Raw genomic sequence first — 24894 nt, forward strand, 5'->3', positions numbered from 1 at the left:
GTTTGGTGTTATAACAATGTTATGTAATCTCCTTGTTGTACAGTGTGTTTGGTGTTATAACAATGTTATGTAATCTCCCTGTTGTACAGTGTGTTTGATGTTATAACACTGTTATGTAATCTCCTTGTTGTACAGTGTGTTTGATGTTATAACACTGTTATGTAATCTCCTTGTTGTACAGTGTGTTTGATGTTATAACAATGTTATGTAATCTTGTTGTACAGTGTGTTTGGTGTTATAACAATGTTATGTAATCTCCTTGTTGTACAGTGTGTTTGGTGTTATAACAATGTTATGTAATCTTGTTGTACAGTGTGTTTGGTGTTATAACAATGTTATGTAATCTCCCTGTTGTACAGTGTGTTTGATGTTATAACACTGTTATGTAATCTCCTTGTTGTACAGTGTGTTTGATGTTATAACAATGTTATGTAATCTCCTTGTTGTACAGTGTGTTTGATGTTATAACAATGTTATGTAATCTTGTTGTACAGTGTGTTTGATGTTATAACAATGTTATGTAATCTCCTTGTTGTACAGTGTGTTTGGTGTTATAACAATGTTATGTAATCTTGTTGTACAGTGTGTTTGGTGTTATAACAATGTTATGTAATCTCCTTGTTGTACAGTGTGTTTGGTGTTATAACAATGTTATGTAATCTTGTTGTACAGTGTGTTTGGTGTTATAACAATGTTATGTAATCTCCCTGTTGTACAGTGTGTTTGATGTTATAACACTGTTATGTAATCTCCTTGTTGTACAGTGTGTTTGATGTTATAACACTGTTATGTAATCTCCTTGTAGTACAGTGTGTTTGATGTTATAACAATGTTATGTAATCTCCTTGTTGTACGGTGTGTTTGGTGTTATAACAATGTTATGTAATCTTGTTGTACAGTGTGTTTGGTGTTATAACACTGTTATGTAATCTCCTTGTTGTACGGTGTGTTTGATGTTATAACACTGTTATGTAATCTTGTTGTACAGTGTGTTTTGTGTTATAACAATGTTATGTAATCTCCTTGTTGTACGGTGTGTTTGATGTTATAACAATGTTATGTAATCTCCTTGTTGTACAGTGTGTTTGATGTTATAACACTGTTATGTAATCTTGTTGTACAGTGTGTTTTGTGTTATAACAATGTTATGTAATCTCCTTGTTGTACAGTGTGTTTGGTGTTATAACAATGTTATGTAATCTCCTTGTTGTACAGTGTGTTTGGTGTTATAACAATGTTATGTAATCTCCTTGTTGTACAGTGTGTTTGATGTTATAACACTGTTATGTAATCTCCTTGTTGTACAGTGTGTTTGGTGTTATAACACTGTTATGTAATCTCCTTGTTGTACAGTGTGTTTGATGTTATAACAATGTTATGTAATCTTGTTGTACAGTGTGTTTGGTGTTATAACACTGTTATGTAATCTTGTTGTACAGTGTGTTTGGTGTTATAACACTGTTATGAAATCTCCTTGTTGTACGGTGTGTTTGGTGTTATAACAATGTTATGTAATCTCCTTGTTGTACAGTGTGTTTGGTGTTATAACAATGTTATGTAATCTCCTTGTTGTACAGTGTGTTTGATGTTATAACACTGTTATGTAATCTTGTTGTACAGTGTGTTTGGTGTTATAACAATGTTATGTAATCTTGTTGTACAGTGTGTTTGGTGTTATAACAATGTTATGTAATCTCCTTGTTGTACAGTGTGTTTGATGTAATAACAATGTTATGTAATCTTGTTGTACAGTGTGTTTGGTGTTATAACACTGTTATGTAATCTTGTTGTACAGTGTGTTTGGTGTTATAACAATGTTATGTAATCTCCTTGTTGTACAGTGTGTTTGGTGTTATAACAATGTTATGAAATCTCCTTGTTGTACGGTGTGTTTGGTGTTATAACAATGTTATGTAATCTCCTTGTTGTACAGTGTGTTTGATGTTATAACAATGTTATGTAATCTTGTTGTACAGTGTGTTTGGTGTTATAACACTGTTATGAAATCTCCTTGTTGTACGGTGTGTTTGATGTTATAACAATGTTATGTAATCTCCTTGTTGTACAGTGTGTTTGGTGTTATAACACTGTTATGAAATCTCCTTGTTGTACAGTGTGTTTGGTGTTATAATAATGTTATGTAATCTCCTTGTTGTACGGTGTGTTTGGTGTTATAACAATGTTATGTAATCTTGTTGTACAGTGTGTTTGGTGTTATAACACTGTTATGAAATCTCCTTGTTGTACAGTGTGTTTGGTGTTATAATAATGTTATGTAATCTCCTTGTTGTACGGTGTGTTTGGTGTTATAACAATGTTATGTAATCTTGTTGTACAGTGTGTTTGATGTTATAACAATGTTATGTAATCTCCTTGTTGTACAGTGTGTTTGATGTTATAACAATGTTATGTAATCTCCTTGTTGTACAGTGTGTTTGGTATTATAACAATGTTCTGTTTACAGGCGTGCCAAGCAAGAAGACACACTGACTTATTTGCTGGGGCACATGCCATCTAGGAACGTACGTGGAGAATTGGATGAATATATAGGGTATCTAATGTTCTATGTTTTTTTTATGCTCAGAAAAATGGACAGAATGAAATGGTAATATGCATTAGTATATTGCCTCTAATTGGATGTATTTCATATATGTACATGTACATCTATTGATAGTAATCTATTTTATAACCATATCTTTTAAAGGTAATCCATTTGGATCAGGTGTTATATAAGATTAAACAGTCTTTGTTGATTCTTTGACAAGTGTTAAATTAAATTTTGTGATTTTCAGGAAGCAGACAGAGTCAGTAAAGCGTTTGAATCAAGACGTACAGACAAATAAAAGTAAACTATCCAGTAGGGAGGCGGAGAAAAAGATGATCGGGTAAACCTGAAAATACAAGTTGTCTAGGTAACATAGGTGTAATTCGGACAAATTCGTCACCAAGGAAGTATTTTTGGTTATAATCCGAGATTACCAGTTGTTTAGGTTAAAGTAGGTGAAATTCAGACAAATTCGTCACCAAGAAAGTATTTTCAGTTTAACTCATCTTTGGGTATCAGTTTCTTAAGACACTGCTTAGTATTTGCAAAATGCGACTGTAAATGATGATTTTTTTCCCCCAGAGAAACTCTAAAGAAAAAGGAAGAGGAATTAAAAAGTATGTTATCTTTTAATTATTATTAAATGTGTTGAAATAAAAAAAAAATTCTGGAGTGATTGTTACAGTATACAATTCTGCATAAGTAAGCTACACTTCTGTTGACTGTTATAGATGTGGAGGAGAAAATCTTTTCTGTGTGTGGCAGTCAGAATTTTGATGATGGGCTTTCCTCCCTGCAAGAGAAGATGTCCTCAGCTCAAGAGTGAGTAGCAATGTGTAATGATTTCTGTATAAAGAAATAGTCCACTGTTCTTAATATAGGACAGTGTGTAATGATTTCTGTATAAAGAAATAGTCCACTGTTCTTAATAGAGGACAGTGTGTAATGATTTCTGTATAAAGAAATAGTCCACTGTTCTTAATATAGGACAGTGTGTAATGATTTCTGTATAAAGAAATAGTCCACTGTTCTTAATAGAGGACAGTATGTAATGATTTCTGTATAAAGAAATAGTCAACTGTTCTTAATAGAGGACAGTGTGTAATGATTTCTGTATATAAAGGAATAGTCAACTGTTGTTAATAGAGGACAGTGTGTAATGATTTCTGTATAAAGAAATAGTCAGCTGATTTTAACATAAGACAAGTGTCCTTGCTTCTGAAAATGGAAGAATTTTGGACCATATATTTTTCGTTCTTCTGAGAATCAAAACAGCAGATTTTTATGATCGAAGAGAATTTTTTTAAAATATGAATCTTGAAGTTTAACAGTTGGTCTGAATTGATCCAAAATGTACTCGTTTGTCTGCATGTACTCGTTTGGTACTATTTCATGTCTGTTGAATTGCATATTTCTTTCCAGTAGTTGTATGAATGGACAACACATGTGAATTAAGATTAAGTGTAACAATTTTATATAAATGAGATATTTAAGTGGTAATTAAAGTGTTTGTATTCAAGTGATTCTCACCAATTACTGTGAACGGAACAACATTAATGATGTTTGGTAGAAAATTCTACTTCTCATGTCAATTTCTTTTAAATTTTTATACCCCTATAATAGATCCGGGGCATATAGTGTTTGGTCTTTCTGATTGTTTGTCCACATAAACTTTAACCTTGCCCATAACATTTGAATGGATGTTGATGGGATTTTCATATTTCACATGTGTATTTCTTGTGACAAGACCTTTCCTTTGGTACCAAAGTTTTTGATCTTGTTACCTTCACTTTGAAGTTTGACCTACTAATGAAAAAAAAACTTAGACCCTAACTATTAAATGGTTAGTGACAGGGTTTTCATATTTGACATATTGTGTATTCCTGGTGACCTTTCTTTGGGTATTAGATTTACTTTGCTGCTACAAGGAAGTATCAGTGTTTCACAAACACTTGTTAGTTTATACCACGACACTGAAGCTGTTTTGTCGATATAGCTGGTTTTCTGCAATGCACGATGTGTGTATTTTAAGGTCATACTTTACAACACAAATTTCATGTAGTATGCATCTAATATTTAAGTGAAAATGTTCATAATTTACAAGCACTGTGGACTGTTGATCATTTCCTTTGCATGTCAATGTCAGCACCTAATTCATGTCAATGTCAGCACCTAATTCACGTCAATGTCAACACCTAATTCACGTCAATGTCAACACCTAATTCACGTTGATGTCAGCACCTAATCCACGTCAATGTCAGCACCTAATCCACGTCAATGTCAGCACCTAATTCATGTCAATGTCAGCACCTAATCCACGTCAATGTCAGCACCTAATTCATGTCAATGTCAGCACCTAATCCACGTCAATGTCAACACCTAATTCATGTCAATGTCAGCACCTAATTCACATCAATGTCAGCACCTAATCCACGTCAATGTCAGCACCTAATTCACGTCAATGTCAGCACCTAATTCACGTCAATGTCAGCACCTAATTCACGTCAATGTCAGCACCTAATTCATGTCAATATCAGCACCTAATTCACGTCGATGTCAGCACCTAATTCACGTCGATGTCAGCACCTAATTCATGTCGATGTCAGCACCTAATTCATGTCAATGTCAGCACCTAATTCACGTCGATGTCCGCACCTAATTCACGTCAATATCAGCACCTAATTCACGTTGATGTCAGCACCTAATTCACGTCAATGTCAGCACCTAATTCATGTCAATGTCAGCACCTAATTCATGTCAATGTCAGCACCTAATTCATATCAATGTCAGCACCTAATTCACGTCAATGTCAGCACCTAATTCATGTCGATGTCAGCACCTAATTCATGTCAATGTCAGCACCTAATTCATATCAATGTCAGCACCTAATTCACACAGGAAATGAACTGAAGGAACAAAGTGAATGTATTGAGTTCACCTGTCTAGTTGGCTGTTTGGATTGACAGAGTTCACCCAGACAGCCAGTCAACACATCAAGTCTGTATAATCCCCCCCTTTTTTTTTGCAGTCAGAGAGGGTCACTGCTGGGGGCTGAGCACTTCTTTCAGAAGTATGTTAATGACCTTGAGAAGCAAGAGCCGTGCTGTCCGCTATGTCACAGAGAATTCGACACCGATCAAGAAGTCAAAGAACTCATTATTGAGGTCAGGGATCTCATTCTTCAGTACAAATTCTGATAAAGGTGTACTCTGAGTAACAAAGTCAAACTAAATATATGTTGTACATACTGTAAAATCATGAATATATTTATTGTACATACTGTAAAAATCATAAATCTGTTGGAAACTGTAAAATCATGAATATATTGCACATAGTGTAAAATTATACATTTTTCTTGTGGTTTATTATTTACTGCAGTGTATATATACCCACAAGTATAAATCATTCACATGTGAAATTCAATCTGACTAAGGTATAGACCTATATTCATGATATAGGTCTGTACTTTAGTCAGATTGCCTGAAATTTACATCCTTCACAAATAAGAGGAACTGAGTAACAATAAATGTTATGTTGACTTCTCAACCATAAAATCAAGTCCACAGGAGTATGCAAAATATAAAATTCTGTGATTTTTTTTCAGTTGAAAAACAAATTGCGTATGGTACCAAGCAAATTAAGGAAGTCTGAGAAAGATTTAGATGAGTATCGCTCGAAATACGATGCCATGATGCAGCTGAAGCCTCTCAAAGAAAATGTAAGTTCAAAGGTTGAAGTGGGAGTGGTTAATTGAAGTGATGCAGGTGGTTTTTTAGCTCACCTGAGCTGAAAGCTCAAGTGAGCTTTTCTGATCACCCATTGTACAATGTCTGTCTGTAAACTTTTCATACTTTCAACTTCTTCTCCAGAACGACTGGACCAATTTCAACCAAACTAGGTACAAATCATCCTTGGGTGAAGGGGATTGAAGTTTGTTCAAATATCCGGCCATGCTGTCTTCAAAAGGGAGATAATCACAAAAATGGAAAAATATTATGGGATGATTTAAAAATCTTCTTTTCAAGAACCCAAGGGCCAGAAAAACTGAAATTTACATAAAAGCTTCTTGACATAGTGGAGATTTAAGTTTGTTAAAATCATGATCCCTGGGGTAGGGTGCCTCACCTATAGAGGATCAAATTTTTTACATGCAAATTAAAAGGGAAAATCTTAAAAAGTATTCTTCTCAAGAACCACTGGGCCATAGGAGTGAAAATTTACTTGAAAAATTTCTGGTATAAAGAAGGTTCAAGTTGTTCAGATCATGGCCCCTGGGGGTAGGGTGGGGCTACAATAGGGGATCAATGTTTTACATAGAAAGGTGTAAGGAAAATCTTCTCAAGAACCACTGAGCCATAAAAGTTTACATTTACATGAAAGCTTCCTGACATTGTGCAGATTCAAGTTGGTTAAAACCATGGTTCCAGGGGGTAGGGTGGGGCCACTATATGGATCAAAGTTTTACATACAAATATATAAGGAAAATCTTTAAAATCTTCTTCTCAAGAACCACTGGGACAGAGAAGTTTACATTTACTTAAAAGCTTCCTGACATAGTGCAGGTCCCAAGTTTTTTAACATCCCAGGGGTAGGATGGGGCCACAATAAGGGATCAAAGTTTTACATGCGAATATATAGGGAAAATCTTTAAAAATCTTCTTCTCAAGGACCACTGGGCCAGAAAAGTTTATAATTACATGAAAGCTTCCTGATATAGTGCAGATTCCAGTTTGTAAAAATCATGGCCCCCGGTGGTAGGTTGGGGTCACAATAGGGGTCAAAGTTTTACATGCAAATATGTAGGGAAAATCTTTAAATATGGGCCAAGGTGACTCAGGTGAGCGATGTGGCCCATGGGCCTCTTGTCTTCAACTACAAACAGATAGAATTGATATGCATGTAACTTTCTTTTAGATTGCAACTTTAGAAGGTACTGAAGTTCCAGGGCTGAAGAACAAGCTGAAGCAAATCAATGATGACATAACCAAGCTCAGAGAAAACATTCAAACGGTATTCATTGCTTCTTTCTGCTAGCCACCATTAACATTGCTTAGAATTTGTAGCGATTACTTTGTAAATTTCACCTCGAACAGAAAGAGGAGGACCTACACACCCAGGAACAGGATGACGAGACGGCGAAACAGATCCAACCAGATATTGTCATGATGGACCGATACCAAGGAGAGATAACAGAGCTAGAGAAAAAGATCTCAACAGAGGGCGCTAAACTCTCAGGGGGAGGTAAGTAAAAACAGATCCAATCAAATATTGTCATGTTGGACCGGTGCCAAGGGGAGATAACAGAACTTGAGAAAAAGATCTCAACAGAGGGTGCCAAACTCTCAGGGGGAGGTCAGTAAAAAACAGATCCAATCAGATTTTGTCATGATAAGCTGGTTTCAAGAGGAGATAATACTAGAGGGAAGGATCTGGTGCTGAATTCTTAGGGGAAGGCAGGAGGAAGTTATCTGAATATAAATGTGTGCAGTAATTATACAACGCTGGTTTATCTGAATATAAATGTGTGCAGTAATTATACAATGCTGGTTTATCTGAATATAAATGTGTGCAGTAATTATACAATGCTGGTTTATCTGAATATAAATGTGTGCAGTAATTATACAACGCTGGTTTATCTGAATATAAATGTGTGCAGTAATTATACAATGCTGGTTTATCTGAATATAAATGTGTGCAGTAATTATACAATGCTGGTTTATCTGAGTATAAATGTGTGCAGTAATTATACAACGCTGGTTTATCTGAATATAAATGTGTGCAGTAATTATACAATGCTGATTTATCTGAATATAAATGTGTGCAGTAATTATACAACACTGGTTTATCTGAATATAAATGTGTGCAGTAATTATACAACACTGGTTTATCTGAATATAAATGTGTGCAGTAATTATACAACACTGGTTTATCTGAATATAAATGTGTGCAGTAATTATACAATGCTGATTTATCTGAATATAAATGTGTGCAGTAATTATACAACACTGGTTTATCTGAATATATATGTGTGCAGTAATTATACAACACTGGTTTATCTGAATATAAATGTGTGCAGTAATTATACAACACTGGTTTAAGCAGTTAATGATATCTACTATCATTTTGAAATACAAATAAATTGACTGTTTCCTCACAATTTATAAATATATATTTATTTGTACATACCAAATCCTATTAAATTTCATCACAAAATGAATAAATATGAAAGTAAACATAAACAGTATATGTGCAGTAAGTGCACAGCTTTCATCAAATGTCTTCATAACTGTCACCATAATGAATATGAGGAAACTTTGAATAACATTTTTTTATCCTGGAGAATGGTGATAATGGTTGAAGAAATTTGCACACCCATTCTTGTCATTTTTTAGACGCACATAATAGGTTACGCACATAATAGGTTTGGGGGGATTTTTCCCCAATGTTAGAAGTATGCACTACACTGGCTTGCACACCACACACAATAGTTTATGCTAATAAATGGAGGAGAGGAAATCCCACTGAAATTGGATTACCTTTGTAGTTGGATTATGAAGTTTCTTAGATAATATATTCAGTTGGTCAAAGATAAAAGGTCATGAGACGTGACATGTGGGCATTTGTCAAAGTTGAAGGTCATTTGTCACACTATGATTGTTGTAGATAGGTGTGTCTTTATTATTACAGGGTCATGAGAAGGGAGGGGCGGTTATTTGTAGATAGGTGTATCTTTATTATTACAGAGTCATGAGAAGGGAAGGGCGGGTATTTGTAGATAGGTGTGTCTTTATTATTACAGAGTCATGAGAAGGGAGGGGCGGTTATTTGTAGATAGGTGTGTCTTTATTATTACAGAGTCATGAGAAGGGAGGGGCGGTTATTTGTAGATAGGTGTGTCTTTATTATTACAGAGTCATGAGAAGGGAGGGGCGGGTATTTGTAGATAGGTGTGTCTTTATTATTACAGAGTCATGAGAAGGGAGGATCAGTTATTTGTAGATAGGTGTGTCTTTATTATTACAGAGTCATGAGAAGGGAGGGGCGGTTATTTGTAGATAGGTGTGTCTTTATTATTACAGAGTCATGAGAAGGGAGGGGCGGGTATTTGTAGATAGGTGTGTCTTTATTATTACAGAGTCATGAGAAGGGAGGATCAGTTATTTGTAGATAGGTGTGTCTTTATTATTACAGAGTCATGAGAAGGGAGGGGCGGTTATTTGTAGATGGGTGTGTCTTTATTGTTACAGAGTCATGAGAAGGGAGGGGCGGTTATTTGTAGATAGGTGTGTCTTTATTATTACATAGTCATGAGAAGGGAGGGGCGGGTATTTGTAGATAGGTGTGTCTTTATTATTACATAGTCATGAGAAGGGAGGATCAGTTATTTGTAGATAGGTGTGTCTTTATTATTACAGAGTCATGAGAAGGGAGGGGCGGGTATTTGTAGATAGGTGTGTCTTTATTATTACAGAGTCATGAGAAGGGAGGGGCGGTTATTTGTAGATAGGTGTGTCTTTATTATTACAGAGTCATGAGAAGGGAGGGGCGGGTATTTGTAGATAGGTATGTCTATATTATTACAGAGTCATGAGAAGGGAGGGGCGGGTATTTGTAGATAGGTGTGTCTTTATTATTACAGAGTCATGAGAAGGGAGGGGCAGGTATTTGTTGTAGGACAGTTAAAGATAAGTGTATCTTTATTATTGCAGACTCTGACAGAACACTCCAGGATGTCATCAGTGAAAAGGAAGATCTACAGATAAAAAGGTTGGTACATTGTATCCAAAAATGGAGACACTTGGACCTTTTAAGAGGCAAGATGAAAAGATCAATGTCAGATAAAAATCTTAATTCAGTCTGGGGGAGGGGGTAAAAACTCCTGCATGTTTCGGTCATCGGACATCAAATTTATTATACATGAATAATTTTGATACAAGTTAACATTTTCAAACGCTTCTGTGAACCACTATCACGTTTTTATATCGACTCCAAAAACACAAGCAGGAGTCGCAACAGGAAGAAAGTACGAGGGCTGTTTGGAAATTATTGAGACATTCTGTTTATTTTCCTTTCTAAATGACGTTTTTGGATAAAACTTGATAAATACGTTAAAATGATCTTTCTATGCTTGGAAGGTATGGGTACCCGAAGCAGCCATACAGTCAAATGTTGAAAAGTATTGAAATCTGTGTAGCATGTCTCAGTATTCAAAGAAAAAGTGGGAAAATAATTCAAATTTTATAAGTCATTTTTCATTGTTTTAGATATGTCATTTTGTAAAGCTTTTGTAAAGTTTCAGTCACAAATACAGAAAAAGTTGATATTTTATATCAAGTTATGAAAACCTGTAACGTGAAGATGGAGCAGCGATCATACCTCAAACTCTGTGTAAAGCTCGGAAATACTCCCACTTATTAAAACAAGCGGAGTGAGAACTGTGTCGAGGGCCGTCCAGCTCAGTAATACTCCCACTTATTAAAACAAGCGGAGTGAGAACTGTGTCGAGGGCCGTCCAGCTCAGTAATACTCCCACTTATTAAAACAAACAAAGTGAGAACTGTGTCGAGGGCTTTAGTTTATCACTGGCACAAACGATTTACAGAGGAAGTTTTAAATCAGAGTGAAAAGAAAGGAGCTGGACGGCCGTCAGATATCACTGAAGAAGTGTTCGAGTCGCCTAAGGAAAGACGTGTGTCAGACAGTTAGGGAAATTGCGTTGTGACAACACACAAACTTTGAACTGAAAATTTAAAAATGGAGAGAATTCCTGTAGGGAATACAAAATAGATAATTGGGCAAACATGGACTCCTAGATATACAAGAGGTGGGATCAGGTGCCTAGGAGGAGTAAGCATCCCCTGTCAATTGTTTTACTGTTTTCCGCCACACTCAATTTTTCAGTTATCTGGTGGCGCCCAGTTTTTATTAGTGGAAGAGAGAACCCAGATACAATGTACCTGGGAAGAGACCACCGACCTTCTGAAAGTAAACTGGGAAACTTTCTCACTTACCGGCGCGAACGGGATTCGAACCCGTGCCAACCAGAGGTGAAAGGCCGTGTGATTTTGAGCGCGATGCTCAAACCACTCATCCACGGATGAAATATGTTACATGAAGTATTTTTGTTTTTCAGTGACTCGTCAAACAAACAGATGGACAGCTTGAGACAGAAATTAAACTTGCACTCTGATGAAGTTCAGCGCTTGAAGTCTGATGTGAATCAACGGAAGGAAGAGAAGCTTCAGATTGACAGTGATCTTCAACAGCGAAATAAACTGGAGGAGGACAAGAGTACACTAATCAGCGAGAATGATCAGTATGACAGAGAGATTACGGTAATTACATCAGCGAGAATGATCAGTATGACAGAGAGATTACGGTAATTACATCAGCGAGAATGATCAGTATGACAGAGAGATTACGGTAATTACATCAGCGAGAATGATCAGTATGACAGAGAGATTTCGGTAATTACATCAGCGAGAATGATCAGTATGACAGAGAGATTACGGTAATTACATCAGCGAGAATGATCAGTATGACAGAGAGATTACAGTAATTACATCAGTGAGAATGATCAGTATGACGGAGAGATTACGGTAATTACAGATAATTACAAATAACTGGTGTTAGTAGAATATGTAGAATTTTGTCTTGGTCATACAAGTCAATCAAGTACAGTGTGTTACACAAGTCAATCAAGTACAGTGTGTTACACAAGGCTGCAGTACGTCTAAATGAATGTTGCTGCATTAAGAAAACAAGATAGAAATTTCAATGATAAATAGCCGTGTAATTTTCATTGCTCATTGTGAAGCTATAACAATGTTTTTTGTCCCTATCGCAACGGTAGGGGACATAGAAATACCTGTGTCCGTCTGTCCATCCCACTTGACTTTGTGGATGCAACTCCTCTAAAACCGCTCAACAGATTAAATTCAATTTGTTAGTCACCATATGTAGTTGATCAAACTGCGCCACAATTTTGATTCTACAAGTTTTACAGTTTGCATTTCAACTTTTCTATGCTGCGGTGGGGGACATATGGCTACTATATATCAATCTCGTTCTGTTTTGTGTTGTTATAGAAATGTCTTGTAGGAATCAATCCATTCATTGACAATCATAATTGAATTCTAAGCCAGAATCTACATTTCTAATTTTTTGGTTTCAGGAGTCCAAGGATCAGATACGACCATTTCAGGTAAATTCCATCAGCAAGCTCTGATTTATCATTTTATGATTTTGATTGGTTGATTCTTTGTTTTTAACTCACCTGAGCCGAAGGCTCAAGTGAGATTTTCTGATCACATTTTGTCCGGCGTCCGTCTGTCTGTAAACTTTTCACATTTTCATCTTCTTCTCATGAACCACTGGGCCAATTTCAACCAAACATGGCCAAAAGCATCCTTGGGTGAAGGGCTTTCAAGTTTGTTCAAATGAAGGGCCATGTCCCTTTCAAAGGGGAGATAATCACAAAAATGCAAAAATAGGATGGGGTCATTTAAAAATCTACTTCTCAAGAACCACTGAGCCAGAAAAGCTGATTTTTACATGAAAACTTTCTGACATAGTGCAGATTCAAGTTTGTTCAAATCATGGCCCCCGGGGATAAGATGGGGCCCCAAGGGGGGGGATCAAAGTTTTACACACAAATATATAGGGAAAATCTTTTTAAAATCTTCTTCTCAAGAACCACTAAGCCAGAAAAGCTGAGATTTACATGAAAGCTTCCTGCCATAATGCAGATTCAAGTTTGTTCAAATCATGGGCCCCGGGGGTTGGATGGGGCCACAATAGGGGATCAAAGTTTTACATACAAATATAGGAAAAATCTTTTTAAAATCTTCTTCTCAAGAACCACTGAGCCAGAAAAGCTGATTTTTACATGAAAACTTTCTGAAATAGTGCAGATTCAAGTTTGTTCAAATCATGGCCCCCGGGGGGGGGTAGGATGGGGCCACAAGTGGGGGGGGGGGTCAAATTTTTACATACAAATATAGGAAAAAGCTTTAAAAATCTTCTTCTCAAGAACCATTGGGCCAAAGAAGTTGACATTTACATGAAAGCTTTCTGACATAGTGTAGATTCAAGTTTGCAAAGGGTAGTTTGGGCCATAATAGGGACTATTAGGTTTTACATGCAAACATATATGGAAAGTCTTCAGATATGGGCCAAGGTGACTCAGGTGAGCAATTTGGCCCATGGGCCTCTTGTTATTTTATGCCCCCGTCAAGAATTTTTCATTCATATTGAGACACCACCAGCTGGATGTGAAGTACACCTATGCTTAGTCTCGGGGCCATAGCAATGAGGGTTATTTTAACTTGCCAATGCCAGCCATAACACAGAACCTATGTTTTTAAGGTCATATCTGAAAGACCAGTGATTCTCACTTCTAAATGCGGAGCATTTGGTGAAGGAGCAATCACTATCTATGTTTACTTCTTAGGTTTGACGCCGATAAGATACAAGTACAGCTCAAACTCACAACATCTCGATTATGAAGCAAAAACTACTACTGAGCTACCGCAACCAGTTTTTAGTTCACCTGAGCCAAAAGCTCAAGTGAGCTTTTCTGATCAAAATTTGTCCATTGTCTGTAGTCATCAGGGTGAACTTATCACATTTTCATCTTCTTCTCCAGAATTACTAGACTAATTTCAACCAAAATTGGCACAAAACATCGTTGGGTGAAGGAGATTCAAGTTTGTTGAAATGAAGGACCATGCCCCGTTCAAAGGGGAGATAATCACAAAAATGCAAAAATAGGGTAGGGTTATTTAAAAATCTTCTCAAGAACCACAGGGCCAGAAAAGCTGAAATTACCATGAAAGCTTCCTGACAAAGTGGAGAGTCAAGTTTGTAAAAGGCAGGACCCCTGGGGTTATGGTGGGGCCACAAAAGGGGGTCAAAGTTTTATATGCGAATGTATAGGGAAACAAACTTGGCACAAAGCATTCTTACAGTTGAAGTTTGTTAATATGAAAGGTCATACCCATCTACAAAGGCATATGATGATTAATGAATTTGTAGTCAAGTTTTATAATTAAGTTTGTTTAGCTGTTATCTTTGAAAAGTTTTTCTGAACCAAGCTGCTTGTATAGTGATAGTTTTGCTCAAGCTTGTTAATTGCTAGGAACTGCTGCTCAGGTGAGTAATTTAGCCCATTGGCCTCTTGTTTATTTTGGAATTACATGTACATACATGTATTTTTCTCAGTTTACATACATGTATTTTCCTGAATTTACATACATGTATTTTCCTGAATTTACATACATGTATATACCTGAATTTTGACAATGATGACTTGCCTGTTTTGTCAGACCCAGCTGGAAAAACTGAAACGAGAGAAGGATGAGATTCTTCGGAAGAAGGAGGAGCACATGGAACAAATGAAGAGTGAGGTACGAAGTGTTATAATTAAAACCTCAACATTTCACTAACTGGTGTTATAACTACAACTTCAACATTTCACTAACTAGTGGTATAACTAGAACTTTAACATTTCACAAACTGGTGTTATAACTAAAACTTTAACATTTCACTAACTAGTGGTATAACTAGAACTTTAACATTTCACAAACTGGTGTTATAACTAAAACTTTAACATTTCACTCACTGGTGTTATAACTAAAACTTTAACATTTCACTCACTGGTGTTGTAACTAAAACTTTAACATTTCACTCACTGGTGTTATAACTAAAACTTTAACATTTCACTCACTGGTGTTATAACTAAAACTTTAACATTTCACTCACTGGTGTTATAACTACACCTTCAACATTTCACTAACTAGTGTTATAACTAAAACTTTAACATTTCACTAACTGGTGTTATAACTACACCTTCAACATTTCACTAACTAGTGTTTTAACTAAAACTTTAACATTTCACTAACTAGTGTTATAACTAAAACTTTAACATTTCACTAACTAGTGTTATAACTAAAACTTTAACATTTCACTAACTAGTGTTATAACTACAACTTCAACATTTCACTAACTAGTGTTATAACTAAAACTTTAACATTTCACTAACTAATGTTATAACTAAAACGTTAACATTTCACTAACTAGTGTTATAACTACACCTTCAACATTTCACTAACTGGTGTTATAACTACAACTTTAACATTTCACTCACTGGTGTTATAACTAAAACTTTAACATTTCACTCACTGGTGTTATAACTAAAACTTTAACATTTCACTAACTAATGTTATAACTAAAACTTTAACATTTCACTAACTAGTGTTATAACTAAAACTTTAACATTTCACTAACTAGTGTTATAACTACAACTTTAACATTTCACTAATTAGTGTTATAACTAAAACTTTAACATTTCACTAACTAATGTTATAACTAAAACGTTAACATTTCGCTGACTGTTGTTATAACTAAAACTTCAACATTTCACTAACTAGTGTTATAACTACAACTTCAACATTTCACTAACTAGTGTTATAACTAAAACTTTAAAATTTCACTAACTAGTGTTATAACTAAAACTTTAACATTTCACTAACTAATGTTATAACTAAAATGTTAACATTTCACTAACTAGTGTTATAACTAAAACTTTAACATTTCACTAACTAGTGTTATAACTAAAACTTTAACATTTCACTCACTGGTGTTATAACTAAAACTTTTAACATTTCACTCACTGGTGTTATAACTACAACTTTAACATTTCACTCACTGGTGTTATAACTAAAACTTTAACATTTCACTAACTGGTGTTATAACTAAAACTTTAACATTTCACTCACTGGTGTTATAACTAAAACTTTAACATTTCACTCACTGGTGTTATAACTATAACTTTAACATTTCACTCACTGGTGTTATAACTAAAACTTTAACATTTCACTAACTAGTGTTATAACTAAAACTTTAACATTCATAACTAGAACAGCAACAATTCAAACATCAGTTCAATTCGATTTTTCATTCTGACATCTCGCATGAAGTTTCATTCTTTACAATTAAGTTTAGGTGTGTGTATTGCTAAGAAAGTCTTCAGTCTGTGTAGGTATTAAATGCAGTCTCAGTGATTTGATATGTAGAATGTTCTATTAAATGCAGTCTCAGTGATTTGATATGTAGAATGTTCTATTAAATGCAGTCTCAGTGATTTGATATGTAACATGTACTACTGTAGGTAGACAAAGTAAAGAATGACAGAGCCAAAGTAAAGATGATCAGCCAGGACATCAAAAGGTATCTATCATTTAATTTTGTCAGATTGTTGAAGATGTACCAATAAATTCTGTTGTTAATTGCCTCAGCAAAAGAAATGTACTGTGACATCACACTGTGTTGATGTTATGTTGTGTGTAAATATGATGTCACACTGTGGTAATGTTATGTTGTGTGTAAATATGATGTCACACTGTGGTAATGTAATGTAGTGTGTAAATATGATGTCACACTGTGGTAATGTAGTGTGTAAATATGATGTCACACTGTGGTAATGTTATGTAGTGTATAAATATGATGTCACACTGTGGTAATGTAATGTAGTGTGTAAATATGACATCACACTGTGTTGATGTTATGTTGTGTGTAAATATGACATCACACTGTGTTGATGTTATGTTGTGTGTAAATATGATGTCACACTGTGGTAATGTTATGTAGTGTGTAAATATGATGTCACACTGTGGTAATGTAATGTAGTGTGTAAATATGATGTCACACTGTGGTAATGTTATGTAGTGTGTAAATATGATGTCACACTGTGGTAATGTAATGTAGTGTGTAAATATGATGTCACACTGTGGTAATGTTATGTAGTGTGTAAATATGACATCACACTGTGTTGATGTTATGTTGTGTGTAAATATGATGTCACACTGTGGTAATGTTATGTAGTGTGTAAATATGATGTCACACTGTGGTAATGTAATGTAGTGTGTAAATATGATGTCACACTGTGGTAATGTTATGTAGTGTGTAAATATGATGTCACACTGTGGTAATGTTATGTAGTATGTAAATATGATGTCACACTGTGGTAATATTATGTAGTGTGTAAATATGATGTCACACTGTGGTAATGTAGTGTGTAAATATGATGTCACATTGTGGTAATGTTATGTAGTATGTAAATATGATGTCACACTGTGGTAATGTTATGTAGTGTGTAAATATGATGTCACACTGTGGTAATGTTATGTAGTATGTAAATATGATGTCACACTGTGGTAATGTTATGTAGTGTGTAAATATGATGTCACACTGTGGTAATGTTATGTTGTGTAAATATGATGTCACACTGTGGTAATGTTATGTAGTGTGTAAATATGATGTCACACTGTGTTAATGTTTTGTAGTGTGTAAATATGACGTCACACTGTGGTAATGTTATGTTGTGTGTAAATATGACGTCATGTTAGTGTTGGTAAACAGGTGTGTGTTCCTAGGCTACTAATTCAGCATTATTGTCTTTTTAGCTACACTCAGTCAGGGAAAGCCGAGAAGCTGGTCCAAAGCAAACAACGTCTGACTCAGATCGAGGAGAAGGCCAGTGAGAAGGAGGAAGAGAACAGAGACTACACAGAGAACCTGAACAAGTTACGGGACGAGTTAGCAAAAAATACGGCAAGTCTCCGCTGGGTTTCTTCTGATTTAACAAAAGAGTTTAATTATCTTTGATAGTATTTACCGATAAATGGACTTGGGGGAGGGGGGGGGGTTCAAACTTCAGTTTGAGTTTTCTTTTATTTGAGCAGTCAAAATTCCAGTCCAAGTTTTGACTTAATCTTTGTTCTTTGAGAAATTCAGACAAGGTTTTGTAAAGGCGAAAGTTTTATATGATTTGATTACTTGTCTGCAGGAGAGGGAGAGAGAATTGACAGACAATCTCCGACTTCGCCGCTATTTACAAGATATAGATGAAGTGGAAGAGAAAATAAAGGACTTAAAGAAGGAGCTGGGTGGGATTGATGCGAATCATTTGGAGCGAGAGACAAGGCGCCTGCAGACAGAAAGGGGGGACCTGCTGAAAGAGGTGAGGGCATTCATAAAAAGAATATTTGTAGGAGTGTGCTCAAATGTTTGGAGAAAATACTATGGTTCTGTAGAAGTAATAATGATTTGATGAAGGAGCTTATTTGGAAGTGTGTGGAGAATTTCTGGTTATGTGGTAACAAGCTTGTTTCTGTGAAAGTTAGCACACTGAATCCATTAACATTAGCACTGAATCCATTAACATTAGCACACTGAATCCATTAACATTAGCAACAGTAGCACTGAATCCATTACATTAGCACACTGAATCCATTAATCTTAATATGTTTTGATGATAAATCATACCTATTTAAGCATTTGTTTGATTGAGACAGACCCTGGCATAAAGAGTGATAGCTTCATTTCAACCCGGTGATTAGCCACGGTAACAGTGTAATACCATATAGCGGGTTGTTGGTTTTTGTTGTTTTTTGGGAGGGTTATGGCAGGGTGATAATTTTGACTTATTTTAGCTGTTGGGTATCATGTCACTAAAGTTTTAATAGCTAAATTTGCACCTAAATCTGTTTGCAATCACAATACATATTTTTGCAAGAAAGACAACTCTGTATAGCAGTTGTTTATTTATGTCAAAAGAGCACTCTTCAGCTTTGGAGGTAAATAAACAACAGTTCTATGTCAATTATTTCTGATGACATTAAAAAATTTACAAATAAGTTATTAACACCACACCGCTTACCAATTTTTATATGTCAGCCAATACATATTCCGCTAAAATATTTGTATACCTATGAGCTGGAAGATTTTTTCAAATGTTCAATGTTAACAGTGTTATAAGATATCATCATATAGTAATGAAAACCTGGGATATTGTGAGTATGTACAAGCTTTTATTATGCATAAGATCGGAAATGATTAAAGTGATGTTAAAATATTCTGTAGAAACAAATGTCAGAGAACAGGAAACTAGCCTTGCATGGTGAACTGTCCAGCATTGTGGGTGAACTCAAGTCGGAGATGTACAAGAATGCTGGCACCAAATACAGAGACAAGATGATCATTCTCAAGGTGAGAATGAGATGTCCTCTTGTAGTGTTGGTACTAAGTTTGATAAAATTCTGAATACAAGTATCACATGCAGGAAGGCAGACGGACAACAGTGGACAGACAGACAGACGGACAACAGTGGACAGACGGACAACAGTGGACAGATGATGATGGGAGGGTGGACAGACAGGCACGGACGGACAGACGGACAACAGTGGACAGACAGACAGACGGACAACAGTGGACAGACAGGCACGGACGGACAGACGGACAACAGTGGACAGATGAGGATGGGAGGGTGGACAGACAGGCACGGACGGACAGACGGACAACAGTGGACAGACAGACAGACGGACAACAGGGGACAGACAGGCACGGACGGACAGACGGACAACAGTGGACAGACAGGCACAGACGGACAACAGTGGACAGACAGGCACGGACGGACAGACGGACAAACAGAACTTTATCATATATTAGATGATCCACACACAAGACGTACACATGCTTAATATCAAAGTCCATTCCCTGAATGTCACTAAGTTTTGAAGATTCTTACAATTAATCCGTAAATGTCACTATATTAGCTAAGAGATTACCCTGTTAATTAAGACAATAAAAAGATAGCATCCTGTTAATTAAGACAATGGTAAGACTAACTGTTAATTCAGACAATGGTAAGACTAACTGTTAATTCAGACAATGGTAAGACTAACTGTTAATTCAGGCAATGGTAAGACTAACTGTTAATTCAGACAATGGTAAGACAACTGTTAATTCAGACAGTGGTAAGACAACTGTTAATTCAGGCAATGGTAAGACAACTGTTAATTCAGACAATGGTAAGACAACTGTTAATTCAGGCAATGGTAAGACAACTGTTAATTCAGACAATGGTAAGACAACTGTTAATTCAGACAATGGTAAGACTAACTGTTAATTCAGACAATGGTAAGACAACTGTTAATTCAGACAATGGTAAGACTAACTGTTAATTCAGACAATGGTAAGATATAAGGACAGCATCCTGTTAATTCAGACAATGGTAAAATGTAAGAAGGACATCCTATTAATTCGGACCCTCTATCCCAGACAAAGCTTTTAGTATAAATATCTTCCATCATTATCATATGGAAGATTCATAAAAATTCAAGATTATCACTGTACATGTACGTCTTGAATTCGTAATATTCATGGCAATTGGACATCAACATGTTTGACGAATTTACTGGTATAATGCACTGATATGACAGCTTTTAATTGCTGACAGGTGGTTGACAATGTTGCTCACTAACTACTGAACTGTTTCAGACAACAGAATTAGCGAGCAGTGACTTGGAGAAGTATTACAAGGCTCTAGACAAGTAAGACTTTGCAGCTTTTCGTGAAAATTTTTAAAAAACGAGGTGTTTCAGAAAGCATGCGACTATTTCTTTGCCTATATCTTTATTAATTTTTGCATGATTATGAAAATTTGCCAGTATACTGTGAATTCCTCAATATACGCAAGGAATTTATTATCACGTAATTTCGTAAGAAGTACCACATACAAAATAAAATTATTCGCTTTCGTTGTTAGTTTGCTGAAATGCGTGTTAAAACTCTTGATCAATAGACCACTCGCAAATTCATGACCATGCAATTCGATGACCACGAGGCATTTCGCGATATTAAGTATTCCCGTAAAATTAAGGAATCTACAGTGTGTTATTTTTCTAAAATTATTTGTCCATGTATATTGTTAATCTAAAGCTGTTGATTCTCTGACACTGAAAAAGAAAGGTGATGTTTTTACACATTGTGCTCAGTCTGATGCTTTAAGGCATTCCTAGTAAATCATTGATTGAATTTAAGATAAAAGTTCCTAACGTGAGGACAAATATCTTGAGATGAAATGTGTTTTGATTATTTCATATTCAATGACTTGGGCACTCATATAAGAGTAGGAGTGTGGGGCGGTAAGGCCAATTCAACTTAACAAGTAGGTTATCATCTGGGATCACACAAAAATATGGGGCGGGTGGGAGGATTTTATTTTTTAACTTTTTATTTCCTGAGAGAAAAAAAGTGATTACAAAAGGCATCACACAAAGTGTTAATCAAGTTAACATTCAAAGAATCCTTGGTAGAAGATATAAAACCAACATTCTGTGACTTTAATCATTCACTCATGTCACTTGGAAGCAAGTTTGTTTGAAACCGTAAATTTTGCACCAAAAAAAAAAAACCCAGGGTGGGTGGGGATGATAATCTATCAATTAATTTTAATTGTCCTAATCAGAGTCTTTTATTCACTCAGAATTTAATGATGTTTTATACGAGAATATATTGTAAGTTGTCCCTAAACTTTATTTTTTGTTCCTTTGTTCATTACAAGAGGTGGTCAATTTTTGAGAAACCTGATTAACTTCAAGTCAGATAGCAACACCCGATAAACACTAAGTCTAGATTTGATTTTGACTGACGTTGGTATTAAAAAAATTAAGTGAATTCCTAAAGCCTTGGAAATTAATTCACCATTTCTTTCTATAAACAGTGATATTTGTTTCAAAGCCTTCAACAATTTACACTAACTTGCTTTGCCCTTTGACCTTTCAGTGTCCTTATTACATCTGTACATGCATATAGTAATAAATAAGTTTGTTGGTTGTATATTGTTTAACATCCAAATCGAAAAAATTTCACTCGTATGAAGACGTCACTGCCATTGAAGGGCTGCAAAATTTAGGCCATTGAGCAGGGAGGGATCTTTATCGTGCCACACCTGCTGTGACACGGGGCCTCGGTTTTTCTGGTCTCATCCAAAGGATCACCCCATTTACTCTTACAACAAGGAAGGGGTACTGAGGACCTATTCTAACCCAGATCCCACAAGCCTACTGATAAATAGGATGTAACATATGTTTGTGTATGATATAATTGGTATATTTAGACTTCGTGTTTTGATGCTTTTTATAGAGCCATCATGAGCTACCACAATATGAAGATGGATGAAATTAATAAGATTATTCGAGAACTTTGGAGGAATACGTACAAAGGAAATGGTAAAGTGGCAATTTATAGCAGCATGTATATTTATATACATTTACTTAGTAATGCATATAAAAAGAAGATTATCATGTATATGATGGGGCTGTATGGTTGAATGTCGGACAGCTTGTTAATGCGCCCTCAGAGGTCATATTATTTTTCATATGTGTCTCTTTATCTGTAATTTTAACCATTGTCTTGATTATTTAATTACTTTTAAAAGATAAAGATTCAACTGAAAGGAAAGTGTCAAAGTCATGTGACTTATGAAGGTCAAGGTCATTCATCATCGTCAAGGTCAAACTTGCAAAAATTGAATGGGAGCAGTGCTAGCTCTTTTCTGTATTTTGTGTTTTGGTTGACAGATATTGAAACAATAGAGATTCGATCTGATGAAGATGAGGCGGGCCTGATGAAGACTCGAAGAACATACAATTACAGAGTGGTAATGATCAAAGGAGATACAGCTCTAGACATGAGGGGGCGCTGCAGTGCAGGTCAAAAGGTCATTTGTTTGTCTATTTTCTGTGACTTTGTAAAACTTTTCCATATTTCCAGATCCACAAACCAAGTTCGTTTATATAGCATTAACTAGATGTTAACTGTCAGTTAAACTTAACTAACCTTTGTGCAACTGGCCCCTGAATACAAAACTTGTACAATTAATCCTCAACACCTGAATATTAAACTTGTACAATCAATTCTCCACACCTGAATATTAAACTTGTACAATTAATCCTCCACACCTGAATACAAAACTTGTACAATTAATCCTCCACACCTGAATACAAAACTTGTACAATTAATCCTCAACACCTGAATACAAAACTTGTACAATCAATCCTCCACACCTGAATACAAAACTTGTACAATCAATCCTCCACACCTGAATATTAAACTTGTACAATCAATTCTCCACACCTGAATATTAAACTTGTACAATTGATCCCCAACACCTAAATACAAAACAATACAAAACTTGTACAATTTATCCTCAACACCCCAATGGCTAAGTATTGCCAGTGTGTGACAAAATGTATTCTATTTTTGACAATTTGTTCAATTTCATAAAATACAAACTGCACACATTGGGGGGGGGGGGGGGGGGGGGGGGGGGCTCCAAATATTGCTCTACTACTTTGTAAAACTTCAAAACAAATCCTACAGATATAGCTGGTTACCATTTTAGTAATGGTTCATCTACATGTATCCTCCAATGAAGCCAGTAAAATAAAGTAGTCTAACTTCTTATGAATCGGGAGTAAATCTGCTAAGGGTTGTGGAAGAAAGGAGGGGATCATAAACCCTTTAAGGGAAATAATTAAGAAAAAAATACTTTGAAAATTTTTAAATCACAGAATAAAAATCCTCATGTTGTGTAGAGTTTGATAACATAGGTATAAATTAGTAAGTTTTTATCATCCCCTCGCAGTTCGGATGTAGTATAGGCCTGTGAGTATAATACTGCTGGATTGATGTGATGCTTTACATGTACACTGTAGCTTTGATATCAAGAGAGGAAGAACCTTATTGATTTTGGGGTCCAAAGGTCAAGGTCACTATGGGACTTCATCGAAAAAGTTTGTTGGCATATTTGCTTAATCGACTTGAACCCTATTGATATTGGGGTCAAAAGGTAAAGGTCACCATAGAACTTCATAGAAAAAGCATGACTTTTGTATAAACTCATTGTGAGGAGATATGCTCTGCCTTGCAGAACTCTTGTTCAGTTAATTCATTAGTTTTCCGATTGTTATTATATTTAGGACATAGATGACGTTTCTGACATTTTCTCTAAAATTATTTTTTCATTTCCTCGATGTGAAGAATTATTGTCTGATTTCCGGAATGGGTTTGAGTTTTGTATTGTAGTAATAAAACCATACTTTGTATATCATCCTGGGTTAGTGGTTATGTCATATAACTAGTAAAGCAAGGGTCCCAGGTCTGATCCCAGATTGATCCAAAGATTTTTTTTACCTTTCTTTGCTACAATAACTTTGTAATGTCCATATAAACAGACTTGGTAATATAATAAAAGATTTGTAGAAATGAGATAAAATGTAAGTGAACTGTATGTGAAATGTCACGAAAAAAATATATATTATCGAGAAACATTAGTAGTGTCACTGACTCCAATAGAATTTTTTCTCTGTATAAATTGACACCAGCTGTAGATGAAGTGCCACAAAGTTTGGGCTGTGCTTGTTGCTCAAGTCTGTGGCAGTGAGGGTTCTTTATCATGCCAACACCTACCAAGTCAGTGAACCTCCATTGGGATCCGGGTTAGA

The 24894-nt window shown here is 35.6% G+C and overlaps 1 protein-coding gene across 1 annotated transcript in view; it reads left to right on the forward strand.

Annotated features, from left to right (window-relative positions):
* The window catches only part of LOC125679594 (DNA repair protein RAD50-like), a 74204-nt gene that overhangs the window by 42450 nt on the left and 6860 nt on the right, over nt 1-24894 (forward strand). The window contains exons 18-36 of the mRNA XM_048918903.2: nt 2465-2551; nt 2793-2885; nt 3128-3162; nt 3277-3367; nt 5574-5709; nt 6150-6263; nt 7460-7555; nt 7639-7786; nt 10255-10312; nt 11679-11880; nt 12720-12749; nt 14872-14952; nt 16716-16774; nt 18010-18157; nt 18393-18566; nt 19469-19594; nt 20885-20937; nt 22532-22617; nt 22969-23108. Coding sequence (XP_048774860.2) covers nt 2465-2551; nt 2793-2885; nt 3128-3162; nt 3277-3367; nt 5574-5709; nt 6150-6263; nt 7460-7555; nt 7639-7786; nt 10255-10312; nt 11679-11880; nt 12720-12749; nt 14872-14952; nt 16716-16774; nt 18010-18157; nt 18393-18566; nt 19469-19594; nt 20885-20937; nt 22532-22617; nt 22969-23108 — 1957 coding nt within the window. The remainder of the gene's footprint in view (nt 1-2464; nt 2552-2792; nt 2886-3127; nt 3163-3276; nt 3368-5573; nt 5710-6149; nt 6264-7459; nt 7556-7638; nt 7787-10254; nt 10313-11678; nt 11881-12719; nt 12750-14871; nt 14953-16715; nt 16775-18009; nt 18158-18392; nt 18567-19468; nt 19595-20884; nt 20938-22531; nt 22618-22968; nt 23109-24894) is intronic.

This window comes from Ostrea edulis, chromosome 2 (assembly GCF_947568905.1).
Source record: "Ostrea edulis chromosome 2, xbOstEdul1.1, whole genome shotgun sequence".
In the NCBI taxonomy this organism is placed as follows: domain Eukaryota; kingdom Metazoa; phylum Mollusca; class Bivalvia; order Ostreida; family Ostreidae; genus Ostrea; species Ostrea edulis.